The sequence below is a fragment of the Alnus glutinosa genome, chromosome 6 (genome assembly GCF_958979055.1).
Source record: "Alnus glutinosa chromosome 6, dhAlnGlut1.1, whole genome shotgun sequence".
NCBI lineage: Eukaryota > Viridiplantae > Streptophyta > Magnoliopsida > Fagales > Betulaceae > Alnus > Alnus glutinosa.
In genome coordinates this window covers 30,362,445-30,374,103 of record NC_084891.1, presented here as the reverse complement: position 1 = coordinate 30,374,103, position 11,659 = coordinate 30,362,445, and the positions used below count along the sequence as shown (strand labels likewise).

The 11,659-nt window shown below is 35.6% G+C and overlaps 1 protein-coding gene across 1 annotated transcript; it reads right to left on the bottom strand.

The window, feature by feature from the left end:
• Positions 1 to 577: 577 nt before the first annotated feature.
• LOC133871960 (histone deacetylase 19-like) lies at positions 578 to 7,475 on the bottom strand. Its single transcript, XM_062309441.1, has 7 exons — positions 7,338 to 7,475; positions 6,159 to 6,694; positions 4,333 to 4,773; positions 3,370 to 3,600; positions 1,996 to 2,066; positions 1,850 to 1,907; positions 578 to 1,006 (listed from the first exon to the last, which is right to left on the bottom strand). Exons 2-7 carry the CDS (start codon positions 6,684 to 6,686, stop codon positions 911 to 913), a joined length of 1,425 nt encoding a protein of 474 aa, XP_062165425.1. The 5' UTR covers positions 6,687 to 6,694; positions 7,338 to 7,475; the 3' UTR covers positions 578 to 910.
• Positions 7,476 to 11,659: the final 4,184 nt, after the last annotated feature.

Below are 11,659 nucleotides of genomic sequence, written 5' to 3'. Positions count from 1 at the left end.
TGGCCAAAAGCGCGAGTGGAATCAGCCTTCCAGCCACCAACTTAGAACTCATATCATGTCAGTCATCTGGTAGTTTGTTTGTTGTGAATTGTCAACCTGACCCCACTTGAAGAATTTAAAGGACAACAAAAAAAAAAAAAAAGAAAAAAAAAAGAAAAAAAAAAAAAAAAAAGGGAGAAGAAAACGGAATCCTAAACATGCCACCAGGCACCAAGCACCCGGGTTAAAAAGAAAAAACAGAATTAAAAAGTGGTTGAAACCTTGGAATAGGAATCAGGACATTAAACCAAACCCACAAAATTCTGGCCCGACAAAGCAAATGGAAATGGTATATCGCGTCATGATGGCCAAAGCCACATACGTTAACAGATCTCTCCCACTCCCAGGGTGATCCCCAAGCCCCAACCTCGAAGTCAAACATCATGGGATTGGTCATTGGTTCGTCTGACCGCGGGCAGGATCATGGACCCCGACTTTTGGTTCACATGCAGAAAATATATCTAGGGACGATAATAGCCCAGGAAAGCATCTTCCCCCATCCAAGTGAAGAAAGAAAACACAAAAAAGCAATTGATAATAGAGAGAACTGAAAAAGTGGGTATTCGGTATTCCCTCCCAAGTCTCAACTTCTAGAATTCGTCATATGAAGCAACTCTTACCATCAACGATATCATGACCTATCTTTATCTATTTAAAGTTTAACCAAAATACTATCCAAAACTGCTATAGCACACTGCTGGCAGTCAATTTTTACAATCGCTGAGATATGCACAAAGATTGGGGAGAACTAAGGGCTCATGCTTCCGAGGACCATATGAATTATTAAAAGCAATACAGCAATGCTGCAAGTAAATCCACTAAAAGTACAAGTGGACATATATTGTATGTTGGGATGTTGGGCAACCTCTGCTTATAAGTTCATCTCAGTATGTTGTTCAGATGGTTTGTTTGAGTCATTCTGCTCCACTTTGATGCATGGCTCATCTATTGCCATCATATTTGATACCTGAAAGCGACCAAAATAGATAAGGGAGATGTTGACTCAAAGGACTCTTTCTATGAGAACTTTATCTTCACTAGAAGTCAACCTACACTGTACACTTCACAAAACAGAATATTACAAACTTCTAAAATAACAGAAAAAGCATAATGCTACAAGTTATATAGACTACATAAATACGGAAAAAGAAAGGATAATATCTTATGTAAACTTCTAACTACCCAATTGGAGAACTTAAATGACATTTCACAGGTTCCCATTACAAAAGATAAAAGGTCAAAAGAGAAAATAAAAAGGGACAAAAGAGCACCTCGGACACACCATTTCTCTACTGTCAACTTTAAAATCAGAGAGATAAATTACCACTCAGAACACCAAGCTAGAAAAGACAAAAAGTTACCTCAAGTTGCCTAACTATGAATTATGATAAAATTTTGTTAATTACAGAGTAAAACGGGTCATAGAACTTAGCATACTGGATAATGCTAACAGACATCTAAACATAATAGAAAAAGCATAATGCTACAGTCATATACACTTCATATAATGACAAAAAAAGAAAAAAAGATGCCATCTTCGTTAAACTTCAAACAACCCAATTGGAGAACTAAATGACATTTCACAGCTTCCCAATGAAAGAAAAATGGTCAAAGAGAAAATAAAAAGGGCAGAAGAACACCTCTAACACACCATTTCTTTACTTTCAAGGTTAACATCTGAGAGATAAATTACCACTTAATAAAACAACAATCCAGAAAAGACACAAAGTTGGCTCAAGTTGCCTAACTATGAATTGTGAAAAAAAAAATGGTAATTACATAGCAAAAAAGATCATAGAACTTAACATACTGGATCTTTACATTCGGGTTCGATATATTCTCTCTTCACTCGACTTGGCAAAGGCTTACTGTACAACAGAGAAAGATACAATTGTTAGCAGCCTCAAGAGAATGAACACCAACACACACAGAAGAAGAAGAAGAAACTTTCGATACCGGTCATCATCAGACTCCATGTCAGAATCAGGTTCCCATCTTTTATCTCCATCATTTTGATCTTCATCCGCCTAAATACAAGACATTTTCAGCCATTGACTTACATACCAAGTCTACATATGCAGTAGTGGACTGGTTTAGTTTGGTTTTAATTTTTATTTTTAAATAATGATTAAAAAAAAATGAGGGTAAATTTGTGTTTTTATAAATTTTACAAGGGTATAAGAGACATTTCACCTATTTGCCATTTGATTTAACCGTAAACCCTAACGGTAAGGGTGAAATTAAAAGGAGTCAAAACATGGGATACCGACATTGTAAAAATTGAAAGTTCGAGAATATGATTGCAAAAAAGCTGATACTTCGGGCAGGAGGTATGTGAAGTTTTCTATATATATCAGCCTCCCCAAAGTACATTTCTGGCTCTGCCATTGTACATAAGCATATTGAAATTTGGGCAATTACAAAACTGTAGCATAGGCAATCTACTACCAGTCCAATAATGGAAAAAAAGAACGACAACATGAGATCTTCAAAAGTGTCGCACATTTATAGGGGGGAAGAGCACATGAATCCGAGTTAGCAGTTCTAATCGAACTTTCTAGAGACTCGCTGTGACCATTTCATAAATTCCTTCCCACCCCTATAAAATAAGGGGTGGCACAAATCATCCACGCCAAGCTACCAACTTCAAGGTTGCAGAATAAATTTAAAACAACTAGCCACATTAAAGCACACAGCAGATGGGCTTAGTTTGATCAAATACTCTTATAGGTTTGAACATGGGGATTTTTTGGGCTTCTACTTGTGCTAACAAACAAGGAATTTCGCTCTATTCTGAAGCAAAATTTCCTGCAACTAATATCCAACACAAGTTCCAAAGCACTTCGTCCCTGTTGTCCACAAAATTTCAGGTAATTTCTACTTCTTTCCTCATTAACAGCAAAACCTGCAGATTAAGCTACAAGAGACTTCACCAAATGAAAAATTGCCAACTCAAATTCAACATCCACAGTTTTAGAATCAGACTGTATCACAATAAAAGATAGAGAAACTTGGACAAGTACACCCATTTCTGATCCAAAATGCACAATCATAGAATAGAAAATTGGAAGAACATAGAGAGTTACATAATTATTGATTTCGAGATGTAAGCTCTGTAAGAGTACTTTTCATCCTTCTTTCCTTTTAGATCATTAATTCAAATAGAGATATTAATATTCTATTTCGTTTTTAACAAGCATTAGATTAATGAAACAAGGACATAATAGTTTAGTGTTCATAATAGAAATCTGTTACACTGAAGGCAAAGGAAGAAAACAAGGAAGTCATACACCATGACACTTAATGATAATAAGAGATGTAAAAACGAACCTCTGGAAGCTCTGTATCAGGTGGTCGGTCTTGGAACTGGACACTTGGAGCATGTTGCAGCTTTGATAGATTATCAAGAAGTTTTGCTCTTATCTCTTCCAATAGCTGGCGAGAGTTTTTATTTTCCATGTTACTTGGAGCCACATGAAGAGTATAGTCTGGACCAAAGTACTCATAATATTCATGTTGTGGCATCTTATCATCAAGTTCGATCCCAAGTGCAACACCCGTCTGCTCAACAAATAACATTATATATATGATCTTAAGGAAAAATCTATCAAGTGGAAAGAAGGGATTTATAAAAACCATCCATTATATTTTGTACAGCGTGCATCTAAATTATTAGTATGGGATGAAAAAGGCGTACATATGAGCCCCAAATTGGCATTAATATGTTTTTGACTTTTTGTTTTCTTAATGGTAACAATTCAATGAATAAAATTAGCTCTTGCTTGTTCAAATGTCAAGATTCGATATTATTCAATTTCCACTCAAATATCCGATGCGGAACAACAGAAAGGCCGGTTTAATGAAAAAAAAAAAAAACTATCCATCCAAGAATGATTCTTAAGGGCCAACCCAGAAACACTGAGAAATGCAATACTCAGAAAATCAAACTTTCAACATATTTCAACCAAACAAATATTTTTCTACACAATAAGTTCACATCGTAGGAACATAACTTTTAAAATTTTTTCATTATATTTTCTAATATGCTCCTCAGTTTTAGGATAGTTGTGAATTATAGTGCAAACATTTTGTTACAATTCGATTTCTTACTATTTATTATTATCCAAGTGTTTCCAAAATTCATGCCATCTTCTGGCATTTCCTGAAGTGCTATTAAAGATACTTATCCTACAGCAGCCAAAACTAAACATTTAAAATTAAAGTATCTACATCAACCAATTATAAGGGTGAATCTAAATGACAGATCATCATTGCACTGAAAATATATAATACCTCATAACACCAGCAACGAGCGACATTTCGTATTGTATAACCACCTCCACCCACCAATAGAAGAGGAACATTGAAAGATCTCATAAATCTAAGACACTCTGCGTGACCCTTAATAGATAGATTGAAACACCCTAATCTATCACCTGACAAAGAGTCTGCACCACACTGTAGGATCACAGCACCAGGCCTGAAAACTTCCATCACTTTCCCTATTATTGGCTTAAACAATGATTGGTAGCTCTCATCATCAATACCATCATCAAGGGGTACATTGAGAGAATAGTACTTCCCTTTACCATATCCAATGTCACGAACATCACCTGTACCAGGGAAATAATCTCCAAATTTATGAAATGAAACAGTCATGACTCTATCAGTTGTGTAAAAAGCCTCCTCTACACCGTCGCCATGGTGGATATCAATGTCCACATATAAAACACGCTGCATTGATATGAGAATGAAAAATTATATTCCAAACCATTTATATCAATCAGTAGATAATATTGCATACCAATAATAAAATAGTTAATCATTTGCCATACAAATGAGAGAATGCTTTTCAACTAGTCAAAATCTTAAGAGTTTCCCAAAAACTGAAAACAGTAAAACTAATGATGACCGTGATTATTAAATTAATTGGTGCCAGTGATCAATGGCTGTCGCACAAGCTTACACATAAGCAGCATTTCATGCCTTTTTCCATGAAATGATTTGTCATTAATTAAATCAATTCAAGAACTACTTGAACTCAAACATGGCTGTAAAAGAAATTTGGCTATGAGATTGACTGGCTACGCAAACGCAAAAGCCAGCCTCATAATTGGTTAGTTCCAAGAACTACTGTCACACTCCAACACCCAAATTCAAAAGCAACTATCAGACTTGTAAAGGCTTGTAAAAATTTGGTTTTTTTTTTTAATCATTTTAGAAGGCATCCAAGAATACTGAAGTATGACTAATCAAAAAATCATTTTTGAAGGCATCCTAAGAAATCAATCCACTTGCTACATTGATATCAGCAATGCTATCATTTTTGTTAGTCACTTGTATTTATGCAAATGCAAAACTTGATGATAAATTCCTAGAAAAAGGTTTGTGATTTTTGAAAAAGTGATACTAAAGGCAAAAGTAGCTGAAAGAGCAACCTAAATTTTTTTTGTAGAGTAACCATAAAGATCAACATAATACCACCATTAGTTGCATAATGAGTGTGTTGCACGCAGACTATATCATGCTTTACTCGATATTGTTGAGTAGATTCTAACTAGACATTCAACAAGAAAAAACGATTGCTTACTTGTCTCAAAAAAATAAAAATAAAAATAAAATAGACCGATAGGGAAAAATTCACCAGAAAAAAAAAGGCCTTCCACTCTTATAAATCATAATAAATGCCTTCAACCATGAATTAACAACAAATACATGGATTCGCAACACACACACACACACACACAAAAAGTGATGACCTTAAAAGACAATATATAAACATGTTTATGCATTCTACGTAAAAGCTACACATCTTGTAATTGTCCTCTCATATGCAAAGAAACACAAGTCAAAATCTAACAAATAGAAAGCAACCTTCTTCCAATTCACTAAACAAAAACAATTAATATGATATGAAAATCTGCCTTGCAGATTCATAAATTCAGTTCAAAAAATTCCAGAATTAGTGGCTATTAGGGGTGGAGAATGAGGTTGTATGTTCACGACCCCAAGAGAGGCCTATATAACTCACGAAATAAAATAAAATATATTCAAGAACTAGTTCCATTCTCATGCATCAAAATAAACAATACTCCATAAAATAAGAAAAGTTGACCAACCTCATGTACTTTGAGAAGCTCTAGAATTGCCAATACAATATCGTTCACGTAGCAAAATCCAGAAGCCTCACACTTTTTGGCATGGTGCAGCCCACCAGCCCAGTTAATTGCAATATCACAACCTCCTTGGTTCAATTTGAGAGCACCAGCAACTGAACCCCCGGCATAAGTCTGACAGAATGAGTAAAGACCATCAAATACGGGGCAGTCTTCCCCAACGTTAAACCTCTTCAGCTGCCTCAGTTGATCTTGCTGTGTTTCCGGGGTTATGGCCCTCAGAAAGTTGACATAATCATCAGCATGGAACTTGCAAAGATCCCTATCTCTGGCAGGAGTGGGCTTCAGGACCTGCATATGTTGAAGCAATCCATAGTGGGCTAAGAGAGCATGTGTCATTCGAATCCTATGTGGCTTCATCGGGTGACCCTGTCCATAATAATAATTCCCAACCTCAGGGTCATAGAAATAGGAAACTTTTCTCTTCACCCCATCTGGCCCAGATGTAAGGGAATTGCCTCCGCTTTCCATTACGTGATCTGCAAAGAGGTGAGTGATAAAGTTAATCAAAGGATTTCATATATGAGGGAGAAACCCCGGATGCTTGGGGAAGGCCAATAAATCAGGACCAAAAATCTATTCCAACTCTCCACGCAAGTAAACTAGCTGTAATTGGTAACCTTTGGAATCCCTTTTGTGGAATCGATATAAATGAGTCAATTAATAAAATTGATTTTGAAAGTAACGGGTGGGAAAGGCGTTGAAGGTACTGAGAAACAAATGTAGGCCTGCAATACACATCCTCATATAATAGAAAGGTTGGAAGTTACTCAGTGAGAGCACGTGGATCATTAGTCCTTGGTTATCCATCAAGCAATTACAACCTACATCACGCCAAGAGAAAGAAGAAGAAGGATACAAGTCGGCCTAAAGCGCAGATAAAGCCAAAAACATAGCAGATTGTGCACTAGATATTAAAAAAAAAAAAAAAAATTGATATTGAAAAGGAAAGGAGCATAATTACTCTACCATCTAAAGAAAATAAGGGAAAAAAAAAAACACAAAAGAAGATCAAAAGTAAAAGAGTGCCCTAATGGCATGAGAATCTAAATACACTGCAAAAAAAAAAAAAAAACTAGACACAAAGACGCACGCAGAGAGACGGAGTTGAGAAAGAGAGACCTCTGCGGCTACGGAGAAGGAAAGTGAAGACTGGAGAAGCGCTCGACTTCCACCTCCGATTCTCTCCCTCTTTCTTTTAACAAGCTAAGCTTCTTTCTAGTAGCGGAGGAGGAGAATTTGTTTTGTAAAACCTGTTTATTTTATAGGCCTTGTTTGGAAAAGTGCCATTCCAGTACAGTAGATTGTTAATTTTTGAAATTAGTAAAAAATAATAATGTGATATAAAAATAAAAAAATTTATATAAAAAAGTAAAAAAATTTACATTATAGTGAATTTTTTTATTTGAATAGTAATAAAAAATTATTGATGTAATATAAAAAAGTAAAAAAAAATAGAAATATTTTGATGTTAATTAGTAGTGAAAAATATAAAAAAAAAAATGAAAAAAAAGTACTTAAACAGTACTGTAATGTAATGTTACTTAACAAACAAGCCATGGACTTCCAAAACCAAAACGCAAATAACTCCTATTAACGCCTATTATGAAACATTTAAAAAAAAAAAAAAAAAACCCGCCTATTATGAATCAATTCGTCGGTAAGGTCAAAGGTGTTGTTGACCCCACTTAACCTTTTTTTTTTTTGGTGTTATGTTTTATGTAGGCTAACTCAATGTAAAAAATAAAGTGATTGTAAGCCTAGGTTTAATTGTTAAGCTTGGACTTATTTTTGTGCTTAAAGTTGAAGAACATAAGTTGTCATTCGCTAACTAGTCAATAGCGATCTTCAAATATTTTAAAAGAACTGACATTCAAGAGTTTCAGTTGAAGTCTCGATCAGAGAATGTTCGAACGGATTTTTTCATACTTTAAAAATTCAAGTTTTTGAGAAGGTCGGTCACAATGACAATTGCATCAAGTTCGAATGAGAAATAAGTAAAGTAGTTTATAAGCCTATCTAGCCCCCCCTTATATGCCCCTTAGTAGTTTCGCCACTGATCACAATGACGATTACATCAAGTTCAAATAAGAAATAAGTAAAGTAGTTTATAAGCCTATCTAAGAGCCTCAGTCACAAGGGAGGTGTTTCACAATAGCCATAAAGAAGCTCCATCACAAGCCTTTGGAGAAGGTTTGTATGTAATCTATATTGGGGGTTGATTCGAGAGCCTCAGTCATAACTCTAATTGTACAGAGTTCGAAACTTTGAATGATGTCAACTATAAAACATTGAAACTCTAGCACACGTTGAAATGCGCTACTAACTGGTTCGAACACAACTTCCAACTGATTGTGCTTACTATTTAACCGACTTTCACCTACACCTCAGTTTTTCTCATGAGCTATATATGCATCTTTATGCACTATTTCCAAGCGACCCTAAGGCCAATATTTGGTGAGCGAAGAGAGAACCCTTGCATCATTATGATTTCAATTCTTTGCCTCTCTTAGAGTTTATTTAAACCACGCAAATTCACAAAAACCTTTAAGACACTAGAGTCCCAAGGTGTAGAGTAGACTAAACAAAAGATTGACTAGAGTTTTAAAACTATAGCGGTAGAAGACAAACGAGTCGTTTGCTAGGAATAAGTCAAGTTTTTACTACTAATGTTTTATAAGTATAAATTGATTATAATTTTAATATTCTATAGTAGATCGGTTTCCTAGGTTTGGTTGCTTCATAATGATTTTACTTTAAAATAGTTTTTCAAAAGGTTTTTATTTTGTCACCAAAATTATTGTGCTTAATCTTTTGACTACTTTATTTAAATTTGATGATATTGTATGTGGTTAATGGTTATGATATTTTTGTTGATTGAGATTATTGGAAAACACCTATTCACCCCTCTTTAGGTGTTGTTTGGGGTCGTTGGAAGAATTTCACTTAGCTTTATTATTATTATTATTTATTTATTCTTTTTTTTTTTTTTGAAAAGTAGTTTATAAACTTTAGAGTTTGCATTGCTAACCCCAAAATGGATGGTCATGATTGCATTATTAACCCCATATCATGCTTAGGTCCATTTTCGGTTTAGTTAGAACTGGAACGGTTAAAATTGAGACACATATTCTTTATGTCCGATTATGGAACATGTGTATGAATATCGGAGTCTAGTTTCAACTAAAATGGACAAAATAAAATTTCATATTCATTTTAATAAATCTTTTATAGCTTTAAATATCATAAAAGAATAAAAAATTTGTTTTGACCCTCTCCTTTGATTTTTTTTTTTTTTTTTTTTTTAAAAAAAAAAAAATCAAACAAGTTGGGACAACCTTTGTGTCGACATTTCTTTACCATAAATCCAACATTACAATCCTAAATTTTGTTGAACACAGTGTCTGCTTATTCATCTCTGAGAAATAATCCCCAAACGGTTACACAACCAGATAAACAATACAAGAACAAGGCACCAAATACAACTACAACGCCCAATGGCGAGAAATCAGAGCCAAAAGGCCATAACTATGAACTAGAGATAAAGAATCTCTACCCACAAAGTTAGGAAAAAAACCTAGCTTAAAGTAGCTACCAATCGAAAGTCTGTGAAACAGAGACAAGAATATATATAACACAAACAAACAACAACAAACACAAAGACAGAAAACACCCAACACAGAATTGCCACCAAGAGATCGCACAACTACTCCGGAAAACACCCTGCAGCAAGTCGTTCACCTTGTACATGGCCAGAAAACCCAGAGCATGGCCCTCACACACGGCCCAAAATGGAAACCATTCTGGCGCGTGCTGGCCACGCACCGGTCACGGGGGCCCACCACGACTGCAACAAGTGGCGGCTACATCAGAAGACAACGACGAATAAGGCTGAGGGGTGCCTGTCTGCCAAAACCCGCAGAAATGCACAAATTTAGCCTCAAGAAATGGAGAGAAACTAAAGTTCGGCCAAAGCATATCGCCTGCGACACAAGCGGAGTGGCAACTCCCCCTTTGGTACCTCTTAAGGAGTGCCTACCTTCCAGAAACTTAAGAAACTAAAAAATAAACAACTTCCATAGTCCAAAAGGACTAAGAGAGGCCCACCACCACTGGATCTAAGCCGGGGAAACAAAACTCCACAACCCTAATAGTTGAGAGACTATAGCCTTCATTGGAAAAACCGGAGAGGAGCAAAACCACCTTAGCCCAAAGAGGCTAAGGGGAGAAACAGAGCTTGGAGGAGAGAGGCACAAGGCCTCCCCCACACCCTCTCTCGGCAAGACATGGACGACGATCTGGCTTGTGGGTTAGAGAGAGAAGCTCTGGGTTTGAGAGAGAGGGGATTAAAATACAACAATAAATTTGTTAATGAGACGTTACAATCCTAAATTTTGTTTTTGTTTTTTGTTCTTTTCTTTTTTATGTAAGTTAAATTTTGTATCTTATTTATCATATGTAAGCGGAATTCAATCTTAGCTTCTCTCTCTCTCTCTCTCTCTCTCTCTCCATCTTATATGAGAAATTATGAAAAGCCTTTAAAATAAACAACTTCCATTTTCTATAATGACAAACAATTTTTAAGTTCTTCCCTTCTTAATAAATTTTTTAGGGGTAATTACTTTTTTCTCCCCCCCATGAACTACCAAAAAATGCGCAATGCCCCCATGAACTACCAACTCGACCAAAATAGAGCATTCAATTACCAAAGACAATCATTTCCCCCCCTTTCGTCAGTTAGAAGGGTTAAAAGAAACAGTCAACGGGTCATGTGCCGTTTTACATGGGGGCATATTGGAAGATGGTGGTAGTTCATGGGGAAAAAAGAGGAAGATGGTGGTAGTTCATGGGGGGAAAAGAGGAAGAAAATGAGGGTAAAACGGCATGTGACGGTCACGTGACCCGTTGATTGTTTGTTTTAACCTCTTTGACTGACGGGAGAGGGGAAAAGGGTTGTCTTTGGTAATTGAATGTTCTATTTTGGTCGAGTTGGTAGTTCATGGGGGAAAAGGTAATTAACCCAATTTTTTTATGTTTTTTGACCCATTCCTCCTCCTTGATATATATATATATAACATAGTTGAACCCTTTGGATTTGGCCTAAGTGTTGTAAAAAACACTACATGAGATATTTTATAAGTTTTTTCAACCGATCTAGATTTAATTTTACTCTCTCTCTCTCATAAAAAAACTTAAAATTCAATTTAGGCCGCAAAAAAAATTTCAAAAAATCTCTTGTAGGTTTTTACCTTAGCCAAATCCAAACTTTTTACATGCATGTAAATGCGACTGTAAACATGTATATAAATTTGATGTTTATTTTTTTACCCGTAGTCATATTGTTGTATGGAAGATTCTTCAATTTTGAAAGTAGAAACTAATAATTAACTTAATCCCCTCCCTTAAGGCCCAGGTGTCTGCTCATTTGTCTCTCACCCACCATC